Here is a 24,041-nt window from a genome sequence, read left to right as displayed (position 1 = left end):
ACAACAGTCCACCATAATGATGCTTTGTCTGCTAGATGGTTAGTGACGCATTTAAGTTTATCTTTTTCAGCATATTGCTCTTCATGAAAATAGTCATCAAACTGACTGATGAAAGCAAGAACAATTTTGTCGTCATGTTGCTCATTAAAAATACGAAATTTGAAATTTCTTTTACTTATCTTGGCTTCTTTCCTAAGAGACTGTGCATCGAGTGTCGTGTCAATCGTACGTCAAATAACATCTTCAGGTTGTGCTTCGTCTTGATCAATAGTGGATCGTTGAAGTGTAGCTAGTTGTGCTTGTAAATTTTGATGTGCTCTTTGCTCTTCTTGAAGTTGCATCATGATTAGGTCCAATTTTTGCTCCATAGTCGGCTCTGGCAAATCACCTTCACCCATAAAATCTTACATGTTTTGATCTGACATACTACAAAAATCTCAAACAACCTCACACACTCAAAATCTTGTTAGAAGGATGAGCGTAGCTCAAATTTGGGTTTACAAGGCTTGGTTTTTTTTTAATGGCTTTTGCTTTTATGATCTTGCTTTTTTGCAGGTACGCCAATTGATGACGGTCTTCTTCCAAGCAAAAAATTATTATGTATAGACTGCGTGTGACAGTGTGCTTGCTATGAATCAACTCTGCCAAATTGCAAGTGTGAACAAAGACTTCTTAGGTCTATGAAACTGATTCGGGAGTAACTCGGTGTGAACACCCACTAGGAAGGAGATTAAAGATTGACAATTTTAAGCTTTAGTAAGCTTAATAACCTTAAGCTTTATTAAAAGCTTAACGATTTTTATCAATTTGAACAGGACGGTGGCATGTCCTGGCTGCAATCGATGTCCTCGAGTGCATCCTCCCACCGCAGCTCGTTAAATTTGGGAAGCTTAAGCTTTATAAGCTTAAACATTAAGTTTAACAATTGATATAAAACTTGAAACTTTTTGTCTGAGAGAGGAAAAAAAAATCTTCACAAAGAAGCTTTTCGTGTGGTCATCTGCCTCCTGGGTGAGGTCCTTCATGATCTGAGAGCACAACAGGGGGTTCTTCACCACCAGGAACACGCCTGTATTGACAGTTCATCGCGAGACATCTTGTAGAGCTTGTTCATTCTAGGAGCTTTGTCTTCATGTGAGATGGTAAGTGATTGGAAGCCCTTGATCTCAACTTCACTTTGATACCATTGATGTGCAAATTGGATGCTGCATGCGTGCGTAGTGAACATCGGAAGGTCCCCAAGAACAAAGAACTCAACAAAAGCTTCGTAAAGGCAAAAAGAGATTTTGCACGACAAGAGATAGGAATACCAATTGGGTGCAATCTCCCCCATGCCTTGTGTGAGAGCTTCACAAGGCATGTATTTATAAATTTATTAATCTCCAAGCTAAAAAATAGCCCACTTTACAATTAGCATGCTTTTGGCTTTCGTGTTTGCTTTTTGCCCAAATAAAGAATAAAGCATTTGGGCATCCCAAAAGTCGAGCTGTGCCCAAATACAATGTCAAATAATGAAATATTTAAACCGAGCATCTATGCACATACAAAATAATAAATATTTATCAAGTGCTTTAATAAATAAGTGTGCCTAAATAAATATTGGCGCCACGCCTTTAGTGATAAGGCGTGCGTCCATCAAAAATAATAATTCTTCTAGGTATTTTAAATTCACGCCATCGCGCGATGCTTCCCAATGCCACCACTGCCTACTCTACACATCAACTAAAGCATTCACAATTGTTAGAAAATAATAAGATAAAACCCACAAAAGTGAATACCTAGCAGTCTTCAACTACAAAATAATTAAATAGGTTGGAACTCAACACTCCCCCTCAATGACAAATTGGAGTGTTCAACAAATGTGTGTGCATGTGTCTAGCAACCTAGACACCTCAAGTTCATTTCGAGCACCATGCTGCTCGAGCGGAACCACCCAAGTGCTTTTTAGACACCCCATGTGTCAGGGAGAAGGAACCAACCCAAGTAGTGCATCATCAACGTACACTACTCCTGCACACCACAATCAAATATCCTTTTTGAGCACCCGTGGGCTCGGGCAGAGGACCCTCATAAACATGGGTGAGAGAATTACATCCATTTTATGTCCATGCAAGGGCAAGACACCCGCAAATAAAGGTGTCATAAAAATACATCCATAGGTATAGATTGTGAATGAGCACATCATTGTTCACAATCTTTCAATACATGTGTCACTAGATTTGACACAAAAATATCTATGCCATATATGCCATTGACTAAATATGTGGCTCTTGCCACAACCAAGATTGACATATATTTTGATTCCCAAAGATATTCCATATGGAGATTCATCTTAGGGAGTGGTATGGAAAGGATAAGAGGCTAAGGGGCTAAGGCTTGTTTCAAACCACACAAGATAAGATCATTTACACCATACAAATACTTTAGGGTTTTCAACCCCAAATCAAACATTTTTAGGCAGCCATCTCTTTCTCTCGGCCGTCATCCTCACGAGCCTCTTCAACTTCTTCCTTCCGCTATTATGCTCCTCTTCAACGACTTTCTTCTGTGATTTTCTTATGCTTTCTCATAGCTGACACTTCTCGTCGGATCCATTTGCACCAAAAGTGGCATCTGAGCCCTTTGGCTTTACCTGTATATCTCTCTTCCACTTGCAGCATTATCAGGCGAGGCATGTGACTCTGCTTCCTTCTTTGAAGTGGGCTCCTTTCGTCCTTTTGAAGGAGACTTCGTCCTCAAGTTTGGAGCTATTTAAGAACAACAAACGGCAATGTTGCAAAAGCTTATGCAGAAATCGAGATGAAGATGGCACTGGGATGGAGCATTCAGCAGCAGTACAGAACTCTAAAGCGGCAAGGCTTAGGTGGGCTCACTCGTATCTGCATGAGAGCAACTCGATGATCAGTGAGAAACTTTACAGCCAAGGTCATGATCATGGATGTAGTTTCGTAGCCAGCCATGAGCAAAGAAATTATCAAGTCGATGTTATGTTGATTTGCCATGTTCTGTCTTAGAAGTGCCGCCAAGAGATCCTGATCTTCATGAGTGACTTCTTTTCTCCGTTCATCCACTACGTTCTTCAAAATTTTTGCAATTTCTGCGCAGCTTGCTGTTGTCAAAAAACTCTTCCACGAGCTGAAACAGATCACGCTTATTCCAAACATCTTCCTTATAAGCAAGGATAACAATGGCAACCTCGTGATCCATTTTGAGAAGGGCAGTGCCGGCTCCTTCTTCAGTATCCCTTTCACTGCAATCATTTTCAGCAGCTCCCTGTCATGAGTGTCATTGCATCAGCAACCATCTTGTAACTCCTTTGCTGACCTTCTTGAACAGCAACTTAGCAAGGGCAGCGTCAACAACAATCTTTGCAGCATCTCTTCTTTGCAACATCCTCCTGCTTCTTCCATGAGCAGGGAGTCTTCTTCTCTTGGCAGCAGCAGCTTCCATAGGGAGCAACTTCCTTTGTTGCAGCAACCTGCACAGTTCTTCTTTTATCATAGTAGAAAACTTCAACTCAGGACTACTACTTTCGTGGGCTACTTCAAATACAGCAAAGGCATAATCTCACACAAACTCTCCCTAATGATAGAGTGTTGCCATTTTTTTTTCTCTATACAAAAGACATGAAAGAAAACACACTAATCTACCTAAGCTTAGCGGATGACCAGCTCTGATACCATGATAAGAAACTAAATGAGACCGCCACTAAGCCTAGGGCAATGCAAGATTAGTGCAATGCTATGGAGGATCAAAATACACAAGGAAATCCATAATGGAGAGACAACGATGTAGGCAACACTCAACAATATATTCCAATGCTTAATGATCATACAATGGCAGGTCTCTTATATAGAGAACCTCAAGACAATAGCCTGCTATGTGGCATCCTCTGATCCACATTCAACTTGTGGTGACCCTTGTCCCACATCTATCCATGAAGTCCACATCCTCCTATGTGGCTACCATAAATCACACAATGATACCCCTCTAGGGTACCAATAACAATATTCCAATAATTGGACATTGCACATTTCAACAGGAACTCTGTCCTAACCTTAATTTAATACGAGTGCATTCTAATCTCATAAACATCCATTAATTTAATATGTATTTTATGGAATCACCCATGTGCACATTTAATTAATTTAACACCCGAAAAGGACAAGCATCCCCGTCAACTTCTCGCACAAGGAATCCACCTTGTGTAAGAGCCCCAGCAAATAAATATAGTTTTATGGAATCCACCAAAAAACCTCATGGAATCCACCATGGACTAAAAACCTCAAGGAATCTGACGAAGAAAATTCGGTATGGCAGCCTCTATACTATGCCAAACTCCCTTCTGCCACAAAGTGAATGAGATAAGGGCACCACCTAGTCATGGAAGAGCGGACTAGGACGCTATGCAAGAGGGAGAGGAGATTGTAAGGGAGAAAAGATGGAAACTAAGAGAGGAAGAGAGAGTGAGTGAGTGAGAATGAGAGAACTACGAAAAAATAGATGAATCAATAAACTTAAGAGATGGAGAAACCTCAGGACATAACCAATATACACAATATGGACGCCAATATCCTGGGCTTATTACATTGTAGAGCAAACATAAGCTATAGTAAGAGAAGGAATTCCATAAGCTCATGAAGGTGAATGGGGAAGGCTCAATAGGGCTGAAGGAGGCCTCTTTGCTCTCTCTCTTCTTGCAAATTACAAAGGAGAAGGCTTCTTTATATAGGCCTTGAGGGTGTTTAGGGAGGAGGTTAAGATGTAATAGGAATTAACACCACCAAAGCTGCATTAAGGCGGTTCCACCAATATGGAAGCTCCATCTAGATGTTTTGTTGACCAATTTGTACTTAATCAAGCTCCATCATAGGTGAGTTGTCTCCATTCCCCCCCCCCCCCATAGCTTGAGTCCAAGAGCTCTCCTATAAAAAAATATAGAGAATCTTCATAAAATAAGATCATATCTAGCAATAATAGAGAGAGAGTAATGAGAGTTCATACATTACTACTACAACTAAGGATGATTTGAGGGTGATTTAGGAGGGGAATTCTAATGGTTTATTAGCTTGAGAGAGAGGATAAGAGAGGGGAAAGGGTTGGGGTCTAATGAATGGTGTTTTATGGAAGTGTTAAGTGTGGGGAAGAAAGTATGGATGTGTATTAAATTGGGAGGTGGTCTCCACTGCAGTTGGAAAAAGTTGGCATCCACCATTTTGGCCATATCTCCCGACTCGTAGCTCAAAAAAATTATAAAAAAATACCAGCCAAAACTTCAGCTCACGCGCTACAACTTTCATGTTGAAAAGTTTTTTTGGATCGGAGTGGAAGTATTTTTAAAAAATCTTACAAAATCATGTGCCTGATTTTTCTTCCACTAATGCTTCCAAGAAGGGTCCCATTTGGTTGAATTGTCATAAGGCTCCAAAGTCATGACATTATGAGCCTCACATGCCCTTTGGATGGCTCCAAATCCATTTCATATCTTTCCTTTTCACATTATACATTTTTCCTTCACCTTCCTTCATTGATCTTTACTCTTCACCCCCCCTTGGTAAACCGGTCTATAAAATATTCTCATCCAGTGATTTCTTGGATTTCCCAAGAGGTTGTTCCCACCCTCTTCTTTATTTCAAAGCTCCAAATGTACAAAAAAACAACAAAATGCTAGACAAATATTTTTTGTGATTTTCTCGGATCATATAGCCCCCCCCAACCTGGCTAGAGGTATTTATGCCTCTAGACACTCTTTGGTATCTTGAGCTAACCCCATCTTGATGTGATAGGGTTTTAAGCGCCATCGATTTACACTGGTCTTGTGAACTTTTCCCTCGATGCCTTGAAGTTTGTAGGAGCCATTGTTGAATTTTTTTGTGACCCAAAACGGTCCCTCCCACCTGTAGAGAAACTTGCCATCCTTTCTTTTATCAAAGCGATTGTCATATCGAAGCACTAAAGATCCCTCCTTGATGTTTTTATCTATTAGCTTCTTGTTGAAATTTTCTCTACGCTTCTCAGCTTCCTGGGAGTAGTGGTTGATGGCTTCTTCACGATCCAATTGTAGCCTCTCTAGGTCCAGTAATCTTTGATGTAACTTCTCCTTTTGAGAGCCTACTGTGCCACCTAATACTCGAAGGCTAGCTAATTTTACCTCAATAGGCAAAAGAGCCTCTTGTCCATAAACTAGATGAAAAGGTGTGAACCCTAACATGGTTTTGAAGGAGGTTCTATAAGCCCATAGAGCTCCACTAAGGTGCTTGTCCCAATCCCGGGGCCTTGAATGTACCTGTTTGCTGATGATTTTACAAATCATTCCATTTACCTTTTCAACCAATCCATTGCATTGAGGGTAGTAAGGGGTAGAGTGTCGTCGTTGAATATTTAGCTTTTGCATGAGTTCACCCACCACATTAGCTCTAAACCCTGGTCCTCTATCTAATAGTATTTCAAGAGGGGTACCAAACCTACAACAAATGTGGTCAAAGATGAATTTACTCACTTCCTTAGCAGTGATTCTTCTAGTTGGCATAGCCTCGGCCCATCTAGTCATGTAATCTACCCCCATGATAATATACTCTTTTCCTGATGGAGTGCGTGGTAGAGGCCCTATGGTATCAATTCCCCACTTCTCAAAGGGTCCATAGACCTTGGTTGGGGTTTGGGGTTCTGCTATGAGCCGTCGTGGTCCTGATTTCTGACATTCTTCACATGTTTGACACCAATATTTGACATCTCGGTGTAGACTGGGCCAAGTAAAGCCGACTTGTAGAACCTTTCTACTTGTGATGTCATGTGCAAAGTGGCCTCCACACACATCATCATGGCAAGCTTTTAAGATTTCTTCAATTTCCCATTTTGACGGCACTTTCCTAAGCACACCATCCTTACCAAGACAATACAAACTGTCATTTACTATGCGATATCTTGTAGCCTTCCGAGCTAGCCACTGTCTTTCTCCCTTAGTCAGGTGTTTGGGAGCTTCTCCTTGTTCTAAGAGATGCAGAATATCTTCTAAGTCTTCCTTGCCTTGTCGAAGTGGGGGTTTGATAGCCACTGCTCCCACCATTGACTCATTCAGCTTTGATGATGCTAGATGGTCGGCATCTTTGTTCTGGTCTCTTGGCACATGATGTACTTGTGCCTCCCTAAATCTTCTCATAAGAGATTTGGCCTCTCTCATTTTACTAGAGAGGTTTGTATTTTTGCATGCCCATGTACCTTGCATTTGCCTTACCAATAGCATGGAGTCTCCAAAAGCATTCAATCTCCGGCCCCATGGTGTGATGAAAGTGGTCTTCTTTTGATCCTCCTCTGCAATGCGAATCTGGAAGTAGCCAGAGTAGCCATCACACACCATATACCGCTCATGTCCCGCTACTTCATTCAAGATTTCATCCTGAAATGGGAGAGGGAAGTGGTCCCTCTTTGTTGCAGCATTTAGTGGCTTGTAATCTATGCATACTCGCCACTTACCATTTTTCTTTGGCCTCACTACTACTGGGGAGACCCATTCTGAATCTTCCACTGGGTATATGAATCCTGCATTCAAGAGTCTCTTCACCTCCATCAACAGTGCATCCTGTTGCACAACTCCCAGTCTTCTCAATCTTTGTACTATAGGTTTGCTTCCTTCTTTGAGTTGGATGTGATGCTTCACTGCAGTGACACCTGTAATGTGAGTATAATCAGAAATAAACAATGATGCATGCTTCTTGAGAACATCCACATAACCCTCCCTTTCTTCATCCTTTATATCCTTGGATATCATCTTCTCTAGGCTAGCATCCCACACATCTTCTCCTTGGATTCTTGGATTGTCTTCTGATAAGGTAGGTTCTTTTAAGGTGACGCCCAAAACTTTGAGAGTGCTATCACTCTCTCCACTTGAACTCTCTTCCTCTTCTACTGATGAGGAACATCCACTTGAGCTCCACTCATCGGCAGACGTTTCTAGTTCAAGGTTCTCTTGACGCCCACTCTTCAAGTTGTAAACCACCTTTTGATCGTGGCCACCCACCTTACGTGGCCTCAACTCCAGATCTCCTGTTGCCCAATCTTGCCTCGCTCCGATGCCCATAAGCCAAGGTCTCCCTAGGATGAGGGGATATCCTTCCCCCTTTACTGGCATCACATAAACATCCACTGCTGCAGTGATTCCAAAAACAGAAACTCTCAAAGCTTTCACTACACCCACACATGTGACCGCATCATTGTTGGTCATCTTTGCCCTGAAGGTTGAGGATTCCATTACTTCTAAACCTAATTGATGCATAAGTTTTTCTGTCATGACACAAACCTCTGCTCCACTATCAATGTATGTTTTTCGAATCCGTTGACCTTTAATTTGAGCCTCCACTATAGGCACTATATCTTTGAGTCCATATGCCTTGATTGCACTAACCATTTTACCTTGCCTTGCCCTTGTGCTTACCATTTTTGACCATTGTCGTCATAACTTTGGAGAGGCATGAAGTAGTTGTGGCCAAGTAATTTTTGGCCCTTGAGAGCTCACGTCTGCTACTAGATCATAAGGTTGTGTCTGAGAACCCAAAGGGAAGTCAGAGATATCAATTTTAGACCTAGTTCGAGTCTTTCTCTTCTTCCCTTCATCTCCAGGTGCCCGTGATGTACTTGCCTCATTGGTTGCTTCCTTGCTTGCCTTAGTCTGGACACATACCCGCTTGATAGGCATGGTCTCTACTACATCTACCTTCATCTTACCTCTTGCTATTTCTTCTTGGAGCCTTCTATCCCTGACCACCTCCTCTATTTTTATGACATTAACATTTGGTTGAACAACAGGGGTTTCAGCTTGAACATAAGGTGGTTGTAAAATTGCAGGTCGTGATTGCTCTTGCTCTTGAGTCCTAGCACGAGGAGGGCTTACTTGTTGTCGAGGACCTCTGGCAGGGTGATCATATCTTCTAGGGTGAGGACAATTGTACATGCCATGTCCATTTTCTCCACAATTGTAACACAACATCTCCCTTGCTTGTCGCCGCATTTGTGGTCGATTCCCACCATTCCCCTCGATAGGTCTTCTTGCACCTTGCACAAGATTCACTCTCAAACCCTCTAGTTGATTAGTAAGATTGTTTATTTGTTGGATCATGTCTTCTTGACCTCTAACAAGGCCTGGTGCATTAGATACATCTGGGGAAACTTGAGAGCCCTCCATAGTTGTGATGTTGTTTCCCAAACCTACTTGGCTAGCTTGGGCTTGGTACAGAATCTTTCGATTCTTTTCCCTAGTGATTCTCAAAGCATCTTCAAAAGTGTTTGGAAATTTCACCTTTACCTTCTCCCTGAGCAAGGGATACAAACCTGAAATGAATCGATCCTTTTGAAGGCAGTTTGGAGCTCTCTCTCCAGGGTTCAGTGAGTCTGACCACTGTCCCCAAAGCTTCAAAAACCCTTCCTCATAAGTTGCATAACCATAAGGATCACTTTGATGGAGGGCCAAAAGCCATTGCCATAACTCTTCGACTGAGTTAGTTTGTTGAAATCTCTGCAAGAAAGCTGCCTTCAATCCTTCCCATTCAGCTCTTTGGGCCGGATTTAGAGTTTGGAACCACATTCTAGCTTCTTCCTTGAGCATCAAAGGAAAAGCCCTCAACTTTAATGCTTCATCATCCCTCCCAGAGACAAGGAAGGCCATCTCAAGGTTGTCCAAAAAATCCAATGCATTTTCTCCATTGCGTCCAAAGAAGCTTGGAAATACCATGTTGCCTTAGTAGAGTACAAAGATGAACACGTCTAGACTTAAGTTGTATTTTATGAGGGGAAGGATGAATGGGTTTACCGATGCATTGATTTCAGCAAGACGTCTAGGCCCCAATATGCTTCTAATAATGCCTTGGAATCTAAGCTTTGTGCTAGCTACAATATGCACAGTTTGCATAGCAAGTGGACGGATAGGTCCATACAACTCGTTGTGATTCATGAGAAACTATTATAATAGGATAAAGACATGTACATTGAAGGATGCATTGTAGTCTAGCATTGGGAAGATTATAGGTTCTGGTGATACAAGAATCTCCCTTAATCTTTCAGCCCCAAAGTACATGACAAGACGCTGCTGGAAGAAAATCTTTCTACTGATGCATACATTAACTTGGATGTTTTGTACAGAGTGGAAGGTGTAGAAATTCGGGCCATTATTATTATTCATGAGTAGAAACTACTTAAGGGAGTAGAGGAAATGCACTTTCTTGAATTATGAAGGATTTTTCCCAGAATGTTTCTTTTGGGATCCCACCAACTTTGCTATACGGAGAATTTGCTCACCAATGATTGTTCTTGCCTTGGTGTGTCCATCCTCGGCGACATATATTTCATAAGGTGTGATGGCCACCTTTTCAACCACACCCAACCTTTGAGCTAACAACAGTTGAAGGTAGTCTTCATACTTTGCACTTCTACAAAACTCCACACCGTTCATGCATAGTTGTCCTCCTTTGATGGGGATTAGGCCAGAGAGAGAGAGGGATTTGATGATTTGGAGACGAGGACCTCTCGGAAGGGCTTTCACTTTGTTTGCAAAACACTCACCACAATTATGAGAACCTAGCAATTGATGGCAACATATTTTTTTCCCTTGTGAGATAATGGAATTTCTAAAGTGAACACCTTTTACCCGCATGCGTGCCGTCATCCGATAGGCATACTTTCTTTCTTGGGCTTCCTTGGGAGACCATTGTGGGAGTTGTGGACTTCGATCAGCTTCAAAAAGAGTTGGTGAAGGCGTTGGACAAGAGCCACTTGGAGTACTTGTTGTAGAGGATGCACCACCATGTGTTGTATCGTCCCGCATGGATGAGAATGTCCTCAGTGGGGGCACCAATTTATGACGAAGGAAATTCGGTATGGCAGCCTCTATACTATGCCAAACTCCCTTCTGCCACAAAGTGAATGAGATAAGGGCACCACCTAGTCATGGAAGAGTGGACTAGGACGCTATGCAAGAGGGAGAGGAGATTATAAGGGAGAAAAGATGGAAACTAAGAGAGGAAGAGAGAGAGAGTGAGTGAGAATGAGAGAACTACAAAAAAATAGATGAATCAATAAACTTAAGAGATGGAGAAACCTCAGGACATAACCAATATACACAATATGGACGCCAATATCCTGGGCTTATTACATTGTAGAGCAAACATAAGCTATAGTAAGAGAAGGAATTCCATAAGCTCATGAAGGTGAATGGGGAAGGCTCAATAGGGCTGAAGGAGGCCTCTTTGCTCTCTCTCTTCTTGCAAATTACAAAGGAGAAGGCCTCTTTATATAGGCCTTGAGGGTGTTTAGGGAGGAGATTAAGATGTAATAGGAATTAACACCACCAAAGCTGCATTAAGGCGGTTCCACCAATATGGAAGCTCCATCTAGATGTTTTGTTGACCAATTTGTACTTAATCAAGCTCCATCATAGGTGAGTTGTCTCCATTCCCCCCCCCCCCCCCATAGCTTGAGTCCAAGAGCTCTCCTATAAAAAAATATAGAGAATCTTCATAAAATAAGATCATATCTAGCAATAATAGAGAGAGAGTAATGAGAGTTCATACATTACTACTACAACTAAGGATGATTTGAGGGTGATTTAGGAGGGGAATTCTAATGGTTTATTAGCTTGAGAGAGAGGATAAGAGAGGGGAAAGGGTTGGGGTCTAATGAATGGTGTTTTATGGAAGTGTTAAGTGTGGGGAAGAAAGTATGGATGTGTATTAAATTGGGAGGTGGTCTCCACTGCAGTTGGAAAAAGTTGGCATCCACCATTTTGGCCATATCTCCCGACTCGTAGCTCAAAAAAATTATAAAAAAATACCAGCCAAAACTTCAGCTCACGCACTACAACTTTCATGTTGAAAAGTTTTTTTGGATCGGAGTGGAAGTATTTTTAAAAAATCTTACAAAATCATGTGCCTGATTTTTCTTCCACTAATGCTTCCAAGAAGGGTCCCATTTGGTTGAATTGTCATAAGGCTCCAAAGTCATGACATTATGAGCCTCACATGCCCTTTGGATGGCTCCAAATCCATTTCATATCTTTCCTTTTCACATTATACATTTTTCCTTCACCTTCCTTCATTGATCTTTACTCTTCACCCCCCCTTGGTAAACCGGTCTATAAAATATTCTCATCCAGTGATTTCTTGGATTTCCCAAGAGGTTGTTCCCACCCTCTTCTTTATTTCAAAGCTCCAAATGTACAAAAAAACAACAAAATGTTAGACAAATATTTTTGTGATTTTCTCGGATCAGAATCCACCATGGAATATGCCTCCTGGCATCATTCTTAGTAGTTAGCAATGCATTGCCTTATGGTCCATTCTCCCATAGTTTGTACAGGTGCATGATCATGGGTCTAATTATGGGAGATGGTTGCTACCACATTGGATATGCATTGAATGTGTGGTCTTATGGGTCATCACAATGCATCTTGAATCTTTGCCAACTCCAACTCAAGTATTGCCACTTCTTGCAAGATCTCTACACTTTTTCCTTTTCCCTTGATGTCTATGAGAGGTTGGTTAGTATGGATTGTGGCTCTCTCACTATGGATGGTAAGACTTATTGTAGGCTATATAGCCTTGGTATTTCTCTCCTTTAATAGGTTGTTCATAAGGATTGCTTCTTTGAAACCCTAGCTAGCATGTCTCTTTGCAAACTTGAATTACTTGCTAATGCTTTGTAGAGTTCCTCATCCTTTATCTCATTGTTAATGAATAAACTGGAGAGACCACTTTCTAAGTGGGTTGTTTAGCTTTTGGAATCCTTCTATAGAGACTCCAAACTTGAGTAATGTAATCATGAATCTCATGTTTTTCCTCCTGAGATTGACACTCAATCAATGTAACAATTAGATTAATTTAATATCCTACTTCAAAGAATCTCTTAATAAAGAGGTCCTTCACGGTATCAAAATCCTTGCATTCAGTAATATCAAGACTAGTGAACCAATTGTGACCTTTTTCTCCCATCCACAACTCAAAGCTTGTGTATTGGGTAGCATCCTAGAGGTTGTTGGACTCATAGACCTACTCAAAGTGCTCCACAAAACTGTAAGAGTCATCTCTTGCCTTGTATTTGCAAATTTCTTTTGTGACTATCCGGATTTTAGTTTGGTTTCTAATGTTGGGTGTAACTCATAATCCGACTAAGATTGAGGCAAATAGTGTTGCACTATTTCACTCATTAGCTAAATTTGTTTAGCAATTACTTGGTTAGGAGTTCAAGTAGAGTGAGGTTAGCTTTGAGCACTCTTTCTATATGGAGCCATCAATGAACATTTCGCGAATAGACTACAATGAGAAGGTAAGTTGGTGAGTTTTCTACATTTGTTTGGAGAGCTTGTAATAGTTATGTGAGAGGTAGCCATAGTTGCATTATTCAAAATGCTTGAACTAATATGCATTTTGTTAAGTTTGGCATACATGGCTTGTGAAAATCTTAGACATTTTGGTTCCATTTTTCAAACACCAAACTTGAGCAACTAGGTGCATACTCTCTATATTGAGCTATGGAATATAAGCTTGTACTTTGAAATGCCACACAATTTAGCACAAGATAAGTGGAGCAAGAGGTAGTTTATCCGCACTTATGTTGGGATTTTTGTTGTGTTGTGTGTTGGAATTTTCACGAAATTCTAGATAGGTTTGAATGTCTATAGGAAGGTAGAAGCAATGAAATAAAGACTAGAAACCTTAAAAAATATTTTAAAAATATAAAACTTGAATGTCTTTAGTCATTGATAAAAAATCAGGAGGGGGTTTATAAGTAGGGGGACTTGAGGGAAATTTGTGTATGGTTCCTCTTTTGGCTCTTTGTATTGAATTCTTGCTTTGTGATTTTGCTTTTGGTATTTGGTTTTGTGGTGACTATTGCTTTTTTGTTTTTTGAGGCAAGGGGTATTTGAAGTGCTTGCAGTTGAAGACACAGGATGAGAGAGATAAGAGAATAAGAGGATTGCTATTTGTTAAAGGTAGGTGAAGGAGATGTGTGGGAGCCTCTCACTCAACTACCAAGACCCACGAACCACTTATTGTTTCAAGCATTTCAAGCCAAGTGCAATGGCTACCTCTAGCATAGCCTTGCACACTCTCACATCTACGAGTGTAGTGAGCTTACCTTCATGCACGATTGAGTTGCCTCCTCCCACAAGCTCTCCGGTAGCTCCATGATTCAAGCTACAAGCTTGATCCTCAAGCTCCAAGCTCTAAGCGCCAACTTATATTGCCACGTATGAGACAAGAGAAGAGAAGATAAGGACAGGAGAAGATGGACAGCTTCTCCACCACAGTCCCTTACCCTTACACACTTACTCCCTCACACTCCCCCTCTCAAGCACAAGCACAAGCAAGAAGAAGAAGAAGAAGAAGAAGAAGAGGCAAGCTAGTTTTGGCCACACATAAGAATGAGCTTCTTCATTCACTTTTTTCCTTTTATTCATGCCCTACTCCTCTTTGGGTGCCCCTCCTTTTTTTACATGACTGGTCATTTTAGCCTAGGTCCTCTTTCCCTATTCTCTTCCTATTTACATTGTTCCTTCACCCATGCCTGTCTACATTTACAAATTGCATAGGAGGGAGTCTGGCGCTCTTTTACAAGGATTCAAGGTGCACTTTTATATTCAGGATATGCCTCCCCTTCTGCATTTGCCCTGGACGTTTAAATTTGCTTCTTCTATTTTTTGCACTTTTTCTCCAGTTTTTTCATTGGGTCACCTTTTTTTGCTTGTCTTGCACTTTTTTTATTTTCTTTTGCTTTCTTTGCACCGAGGTGAACAAGATGACTGATTGGATTTGGAACGCATGGAGGAGAGCGAAGGGGAGCAAAGGGAAAATATCAACCAAATCTTATACTCCATCATCAACAAGTGCATAAGTATCATCTCATGGTCCTATTTGCTTGACTTTATACTTGAGTTTATTCAAAACTCCCTTGAATATTTAATGCTTAGAACCAAAATCAATTTATGCTAGAGAGACATGGCCACTTAGGCATTAAGGCAAAAAACTTCTTCGTTGATGGATCATTTTTTTCCTACACCTATGTTAGGGCCATATGGCCTTAAAATTATGTGTTTTGGTTCTACCTCGGATGGCATGAAATCATGATGGCCAATACGGCCTTTATGACCTTGAAAAATTGGATATAGCCAATAAGGCACACCTTGACAAATCGAACGATGCTTGTGGGGAGAGAAATAGGACGTATAAGTCGACATGATGATGATGATGAAGCATTAAGAAAATCAGAGGTGAGGATGGCATCAAAAAATAAGACATCATGGTGGTGCAAGAAAAAATTTTAGACAAAATCATTATTTTTTAATTAAGGGCTTAATAGCCCTTGATGAATTAGATGAAGAGGGTGCCAATATGCCCTTGACAAGAAAAGTTGTGGCATTAAGTTTAAACGATGGCTTACTTTTATGCTGAATGGACTTATAGACCATAAGGCATTATAAACATGCCATTAGGTTGTTACAAAGGCCGTGTAAAGGCTGTTTCTTTTTTTGTTTCTTTATTTTTTCAAAAAAATGCCTCGATTGGCCAACGTATTGATAGAGGCTAAAACAACCACCAACCATAAATGCTAACTTGATGATAGAGATGAATGTTTTTTGTATATTTAATTAGTTTATTATTTCTATTGCTTTTTATTTTTATTTATAAAGAAAAAAGAAACCTATTGACGATTGCAAAAGAAGACCAATCTTGACGACATCATTTGAATTGACCAATTATTAGGCTAGGTTGGTAGGCCATTTGCCAAGGATACAATAAAGCAAAATTCATAGGCCAATTATCAGGCTTTTTGAATTGGCCAAACGTTAGGCCACACCAATTTGGTCAACAAGGCCATTATAACATTCATATATATTTTAAAAGAAAAACAAAAAAGACATTGAAATGACCCCTTACCCCATAAATGCCCATCATTATGTAATTCAAGCCCTTATAAGGACACAAACACTACATTTTAGCCATTATGCATTGGCATATTAGGCCCAATCGACAATTCGTCCCACGTAAGGGCCAAATGTGCCATGCTTATCATTAATAGGCCATTCTTTGTTTCTTGGTTGCATCAATTGGCTATTAAAGGCAACACTCAAGGTTGAAAAATCTCTTAGACCTCGATCCACCAACCTAGTCAACCGAAACAATTGCTAAGGGGCCTACCCTTGTTTGTAGAATTCGGCCATATAGGACCCGATTGAAGCTACAATTATTTTAAATTGGCCATTTTTCTCCTCCCAAATTGGGACTATGAGCATGGCCACTAGGTTCTTGAGACCCATTATGTTCACCCTATGACCTAATTAGGCCTCTAATCATGGTGTTTTGGCCCTAAAGTCTCAAATTATTACGAATTGGCCTCGTAGGCCTTTGACTTCCTCAATTTGGTTGAGAAGGCCTCCTATCCTTGTCATTAACCCTTGGATTGGACTTGACCCTATCAAACTTTGTCTAATCATAACATCCATGCTAGACTCCACCTTAGGAAAATAGGCATTATAGGCCCTGACTTGGTCAAAAGGGCTTGAAAAACTTGGCCCTATTGACTCTTTGACACAAGGAATAGTCAAGTCATCACAAGGAGACATAGACAAATGCCAAGTCTTGTACACATAAAGCATGTGGGGCCATAGTATATTAACACAAATGCCATCTCATTGACCATTAGTCACCTTAATGCATCCAACCACTTAGAGACACTATGCATAGCATACTCAAATGTACATTCCTAGTAAGTCCTTACTACTCTACACCTAGGGTAACCCCCGCATCTTGATACGTTGTTTTGGGTGGTATGACTCATCTCACCTCCTAGAGGCACATAGAGTTAGGCACATAAATAGAACTTGCACCTACAGTCATGTGCATAGCCTTAGCACTCTTGCACATACTTAGAGGCACCCCACTTTGAGGGCACCTAGTCACACACTATTGCATTGCACATAGGTAGAAAAAGCACTCACTAGTGCACATGAGGAGCAACAATATACATCCATGGTAGGGTACACATACACATACCTTAGAGTTGGACACCAAGCTTACATTACCCTCAATACACAAAATTCCAAAAGAAGACCTCCATTTTAGGCAACCAAGTGCATAGTTGACCTTGCACTCTCACGTAGGCCCCTACATCACAATAAGTTGCATGGAACACTTATTGATAGCATGAAGTAACGCCAAGGCAATGAGCCGCAAGGAACTAAGCAAGAAGGACCGCCATGGTAGGCATGAGGCTCGAGAGAAATCACATTCATAAGTTGATAGCCATGGTGTACTCTTGCTCCATCACATGATCATTGTTGGGCTACTAGTCCACACAACTACAAGAAGGGCAATCCTAGTGGTCATTGAGGTGCCATAGGATGCACAAATCCACTTGTGTTGAGGCATAACACCCTCGGCCTTACACTACTAGGCTTGCATCTCACCTCATGCCCTAAGATTTCTTAGGATTTTCAAAGTTGTGCCCTATAGGAACTTGCAAGGTATGGCAAGGTGCAACATTTACCCCGGCCACCACCGCCCACCTAGTGGAACCCAATCAAGTCAACCTAAGCATAGCATGACATGTGGGCACCATTGTTGCATAGGTACTATTCAACATGAGCACCCATACTCATTAGGCTTTGTAGGTAGTAATAGGATTCCTTGGAGACACACAATAATCAATCCCCTTACCCTAACACACAATAATCAAGCCCCTTACCCTAACACACTCTCCTCACGATAAGACACAATTAAAGCCAAGGGACAACACTTGAAGGACCACAAGCACACAAATTTAAGCCTAAAGCTTTAAGACAAATGCGATTCTTGTAGTCACAAGCATCACCCACTCTCAACCTCAAAAAACGTATCTTCTATATAAGAGTGTCCTTGAAAGCATAGGGGGCACATCCTAAGAATTGAAACCCATGCATCTTGAATAAGTGCTGCCAATAAATGCCCGCCATGTCAGGACATTCTAAGGTTAAAAAAGCCATGACCATTGCTCAGCTAAGCCCTTGACTCAATGCACCATTGAGAATCTTAAATCCTCAATCTCCTCAAGGTTAGTTGGTGCAATAGAGGCCACAACCTTATGTGTGTGAGAGAGAAGAAAATTTCTTGTGTGTTTTACTCACCTCCCAACCAAATATACCTTCTTTATTCTTTTAGTGACAGTTTGAATAAAGGAAGGCTCGGTCACACATTGTGACTATTGGAGTTCCCATTTCTTGTCTCTCTCTTTCTTGCTCTTGCTCTCCTGCTATAGCTCTCGAGTGCAAGCTTCGATCCTTCTCACCTTTCAGTTCTCCATGCAAGGTTCATTGATTCTAATGACATCATGCAAGCCTTCATTCCTCAATACTACATATGTATCCACCATGTATTATTGCAATAGCCTTCCTCCTTACTAGCACAAGTGTGGGTTTTAAGGGTACTTGCAACACAATACTATTTTTAACTCCCCCTCAACCCCCCTTCTCTCTCTCTCTCTCTCTCTCTCTCCACCCTTCCCATTAACTACACACCAAACCTTAAACTCACTTCTTCCAATGCACAATGTACACACAACCCTCTCTTATTATTTCTCACATAATTGAGATCATAGGCAAAACATTGAAATTTCATGCTAGACTATGTGAACATAAAACCAACAAAATACAAATGATCATAGTGCCATTCGATCTTCAAATAGATTTCTTTTGTTAGCATCTATCACCAATGACAACATGTATCCGGATTTGCAAACACAAATAACCGTTGAGCGTATTGGGCAACTTGTAGTTCATTTGAAAGTACAAAAGAGTCTCAAATCTATAGCACCTATTTGTTTATATATAAAAAACATATGTTTTTTTTTTGTTTGGGCAGGGGGGTGGGGGGGGAGTTATCTCAAAGTTGCTTTCCAACAAGCATTGTTGTCAATGATAGCAAGTGACCTCATTTGCACATCTACTACTGATAAAGTTTCAATTGAAGCCTTAGATGCGGACTTTACTTCTTCATACAACATTGTATGTGCTACAACAACAAGACAACATTAGCAACAACACATTTATGAAAGCAAAGAACAATAAAAGCAAATTGTAGTAAATGCAAAGAAATACCTTGGTCAATATCCAAATTCAATTGATGCAGCACAGGCCATGACACTCCCAATATCTTCATTGTGTTTACATGATTATATATTTTTTCCAAGCTTCATTCGAAAATTTTATATATTATTTATTTATCGAAAATTCCATTATATATTCAACTCTAAATTTTGGGATTCATTCGACTGCTAGCCTTACGGCAATTACCTTAACTACTCTATTGGTGCAAGACTTCAGGTGCGTCCATCTCGATAGACAGGGGAGAACATGAGAGAGGAGCTTCGATCACGAAGGCTGCTAGCTAGGCTATGGTATCGAATTCTTGTTGTCTGATATACTCAATTTCATATGATTTCTTGTTATGGAGACGCACACTCGCTCCTGTTTACGCTTCCTTCTTCAAATGACACTCTTGAGAAGACGAGGATCGCGCAGAAGAAGAAGAAGAAGGAAGAAGACAGGGTTCCTGGCTACCAGTACCACCGTGCGGCAGCAAAAACTCCACCAGCAAATAGACGATCTTTGAGTGCCGTAAGGAAGAAGAGCAATCTCGGCCAAGGGCATTCATCTCGATACGGTAAGTAGCTTCATCTAAGAAAAAAAGTCGTCTTTTGTCCATTTCCTGCTTATACCATGCATCATGTTGCATGTGTATACTCATGTATACAGAGATCAGCTCTGCATCTCCAATCATCATGTTAAAATTGAGCGAGGAGTTGCGTTGCATCAAGGATGTATATGATGAGTGCTGGGTGCAAGAAGGCTTGGGAAGAAGCATTTCAACACCTGAAGACGAGGAAGAAGAAGAAGATGATGATGACCACATTTGTGCAGGGAAGAAGGAAAAGGAGACAACTAGGGTCAAGGGAATATTTAACATTGTAGAGCAAGAGAATGGGGAGAAGGATTTGTTCTGCATTCATATCAAGAGCAACAACCAGACAGTAGGACATGACACTGATTTCTCTAGATCAATTGTGGCTTTATTGAAGGTTTGCTCGAAGAAAAAGGATCTGCAGAGAGGTTGCAAAATACATGCTGATGTCGTCAAGCTGGGTTTATTGGATAAAAACATTTATCTGGGCAATGCTCTTGTTAGTATGTATGCCAGATGTGGCTCACTTGCAAAAGCCCAGGATTTGTGTGATAAGCTTCTAGTAAGGGATATAGTCTCCTGGAATGCTCTGATTGCAGGATATGTCCAACATGGGCAACCTGAGCAAGCTTTCAAATGTTTCGAACAAATGCAACATGATGGGCTCTGTCCCAGCAGAGTCACCTTTGTTTGCATCTTGAAAGCATGCAGCAGTGCAGGAGCCACAGAGAGGGGTAAACAAATACATGCCGAGATTATCAGAGAGGGGTTTTTATATGAGGATATCATTGTTGGTACTGCGTTGGTTGATATGTACGCTAAATGTGGCCTTCTTGGTGAAGCACAACAAATCTTCGAGAAGCTCCCAGCTCGGAATGTAGTCTCATGGACTGCACTAATTGCAGGATATACTCAGCATGGGTGTGGTGAACTAGCACTGAGTTGTTTTGAAAAGATGCAATTTGAGGGTCTTAGCCCAAATGCATTCACCTTTGCTTGCATCTTGAAAGCCTGTGGTAGCATAGGAGCCATAGAAAAGGGCCAGGAGATACATGCTGAGATTGCTAGAGATAGTTTTTTAGAAAAAAATGTTTTTGTAGGTACTGCTTTGGTAGATATGTATGCCAAGTGTGGCCTGCTTGCAAAAGCCGAAGGCGTGTTCAACAAACTTCCAGTTCGGAATGTAGTCTCATGGAGTGTACTTATTACAGGTTACGCACAGCATGGGTGTTGTGAGCAGGCAGTGAACTGCTTAAAGAGGATGCGGTCTGAAGGCCTTTCTCCGGATGCAGCAACCTATGCTTGCATGTTGAAAGCTTGTGGAAGCATAGGAGCAGTGGACAAGGGTCAGGACATCCACACTGAGATTATCAGAGAGAGATTATTGGAAAAGGATGTGGTTGTGGGCACTGCATTGGTAGATATGTATGCCAAGTGTGGCTTGCTTGCAAAAGCACAAGGAGTGTTTGACATACTTCCAGTTCGTAATGTGGTTACATGGAGTGCCTTAATTGCAGGATATGTCCAACATGGGCAGGGTGAGCAAGCACTGATGTGTTTTGAAAGAATGCAAAATGAGGGCGTTGCTCCAAATGCTGTTACCTTTGTTTGTGTCATGAAAGCATGTGGCTGCACAGGGGCTGCAGATAAGGGTCAGGAAATACATGCTAATATTGTCCGTGAAGGTTTGTTGGAAAAAAGCATTGTTGCTGCCAATGCATTAATTGATATGTATGCCAAATGTGGCCTGCTGGCAAGAGCACAAGAAGTTTTTGACAACCTTTTAGACCGGGACGTGGTATCATGGAGTTCTCTGATTGCGGGATATGCCCGATACGAGCATGGTGAGCAAGCATTGAATTTGTTCGAACAGATGCAGTTGGAGGGTCTTTCTCCAAACTCAGTCACCTTTGCTTGTGCTTTGAAAGCCTGTGCGAGCATAGGAGCAGTAGACAAGGGCCAAGAAATACATGCTCAGATTGTCAGAGAGGATGTGCTAGAAAAGGATGCCTTTGTTGTTACTGCTTTGGTAGACATGTATGCAAAGTGTGGCCTGCTTGCCAAGGCTGAAGTTGTGTTTTATAAGCTTTCAGTACGGGATGTGGTCTTGTGGAGTGCATTGATTGCTGGGTATGCTGACCAAGGTGATGGTGATCAAGCACTGAATTGTTTTGAACAGATGTATATTGATGGCCTTGTACCAAATGCATTCACCTTGTCTTGCATCTTAAAAGTATGTGGCAGCATAGGAGCCACAAACAAGGGCCAAGAAATACATGCAGAGATAATCAGAGGGGGTTTCCTCGAGAAGGATATTGTTATTGGTAGTGCACTTGTAGATATGTATTGCAAGTGTGGTCTGCTTGTAAAAGCACAAGCAATCTTTGACAGGCTGTCTGTACAGGACACAGTTTTATGGAATACGTTAGTTGCAGGATATGCACAACATGGGGATGGTCAGCAAGCAGTAAAGTGTTTTGAGTGCATGCAGCTTGAGGGTTTCTTTCCAGATGCAGTCACCTTTACATGTCTATTAAAAGCATGTGGGAACACAGGAGCTGCAGAGAAGGGCAAGGAAATACATGTTGAAATTGTTAGAAAAGGTTTGCTAGAAATAGATTTTGTTGTTGGCACTGCATTGGTGGATATGTATGTCAGGTGTGGCCTGCTTGCAGAAGCACAAGAAGTGTTTGACAAGCTTCCAGTCCAAGATGTGGTCTCATGGAATGCACTATTAACAGGATATGCCCTGCTTGGAAAGGCGCAACATGTTTTTGACTTATTTGATGAGATGATAGAAGGTGTAGGACCAGATTTTGTGACATTCACGATTGTTCTTAATGCATGCAGTAATGCAGGTTTAGTAGACAAGGGCCAGATGTATTATGAGACCATGACTGTGGCCTATGGCATTGCCCCAACTCTAGAGCACCACAGTTGCATGGTCGATCTCTTTGCCCGAGTAGGGCATCTAGACAAGGCTTTAAGGACGATCATGGAGATGCCATTTTCTGCTACTCTGAAAATGTGGCATGCTGTGTTAGGTGCTTGTCAAAAATGGGGAAATTTGAAGCTTGCAAGGCTGGCCTTTGAACATGCAGTGCGATTGGATGAAACAGATGCTGCAGTTTATGTCTGTATGAGCAATATCTACATAGATGCTGGCAGATTAGAGGATGCAGGCAAGGTTGAGGCTATGAGAGTAAAGAATGAAGCATGGCAGAAGCCAGGATATGCAAGTCGTGATGTCTAGTATTTCAGAAGAGTCCATGTTCTGATCCTAAATTTTGCAACATGTAGTGTCCTCAGGTTTACTTTGGGTGTGTTTCAGAGTTTATAATGGGCAACAGCACTGTTGCATGAAAGCTCCCTTGATCTGTGCTAGTCTTGCTGCATATGCAGCAGAGAATCTTTCATGGTGCTTTTAGTATTGGTGGCATACTCAAGACTAGCCTGAAGTTGAGTATAAGCAAAATCTTTCTTGTGCTGTCACAGTTTTTAAACTGAAAACTTAAGACAGCCTGGTGGTGTAAATAAGGATGTGAGATTCACCCCTTCTGCTGAGCTTGGAATATCAGGATGACATGCAGAAGACAATCAAGAAAGTTCACACAATACAAGTGCTGCCAATATGTGAGAGATGTACGTAAAAGATGGTAAAATGTGGTGTTACCATGACAGTGAGCCACGTGATGTGGCTGCCCAAGAGTGTATCTGCAAACTCACCAGGTAGCCAACAATTGATACCTTCATTTGCACACCTCAAGTGTGTTATTGGTAGTTGGTTGGTGGAGATTATAAATTGGGAATGGGGAGGGTGCTGGAGGTAGTCATCCGTGATGGTCTCATTGGATGGGGATGAGGGTCTGCTGCCCCAGGTTTTGTCTAAATCAATTAAAGAATTAACAAGATAGTGATACAACAGAAAGAAGTTTGCTCTTACCTAAATAACACTAAAACTCATTAGAACACATATACTCTTTAAGCAAGGTAGTAGCTTCCTTGTAATATTTTATTGCACCTACACACTAGATAAGTCGAAAACATTAGTAGAGACCCAAATATGGTGATCATATCCAAAACATAAAGCATTATGAAGTGTGAAAACTTGCCTATAGAAACATTTATAAGAGAGGCAGATGCATGCTTTGCTTAAAGTTTGATCTTTGCAAAAAGACAAGTGGGATTTAGAATTGACATTGAATCATATGGAAAAAATAACAAAAAAGAGAACACACACACACACACACACACACACACACACACACAGATGAGCACCTACACAATGTCCAAAATCTACAATGGCAAGTAGAAAAATTTGAAGAGAAGCGAAGTGATAAAAAT

General features: G+C 41.2%; 1 protein-coding gene across 1 annotated transcript; it reads left to right on the top strand.

Annotated features, from left to right (window-relative positions):
• The first annotated feature begins 19,300 nt into the window (after positions 1-19,300).
• On the top strand, positions 19,301-23,818 carry LOC148036609 (pentatricopeptide repeat-containing protein At2g39620-like). Its single transcript, XM_087678608.1, has 2 exons — positions 19,301-19,679; positions 19,772-23,818. The coding sequence occupies exons 1-2, from the start codon at positions 19,451-19,453 to the stop codon at positions 22,948-22,950; spliced, it is 3,408 nt and encodes a 1,135-aa protein (XP_087534734.1). The 5' UTR covers positions 19,301-19,450; the 3' UTR covers positions 22,951-23,818.
• Positions 23,819-24,041: the final 223 nt, after the last annotated feature.

Source organism: Lygodium microphyllum, chromosome 5, assembly GCF_053477565.2.
Source record: "Lygodium microphyllum isolate KBCC chromosome 5, Lygodium_microphyllum_v1.1.10, whole genome shotgun sequence".
Classification (NCBI taxonomy): Eukaryota; Viridiplantae; Streptophyta; class Polypodiopsida; order Schizaeales; family Lygodiaceae; genus Lygodium; species Lygodium microphyllum.
The sequence above is the reverse complement of the archived record's forward strand: the minus strand, read 5'-3'. Positions and strand labels throughout refer to the sequence as shown.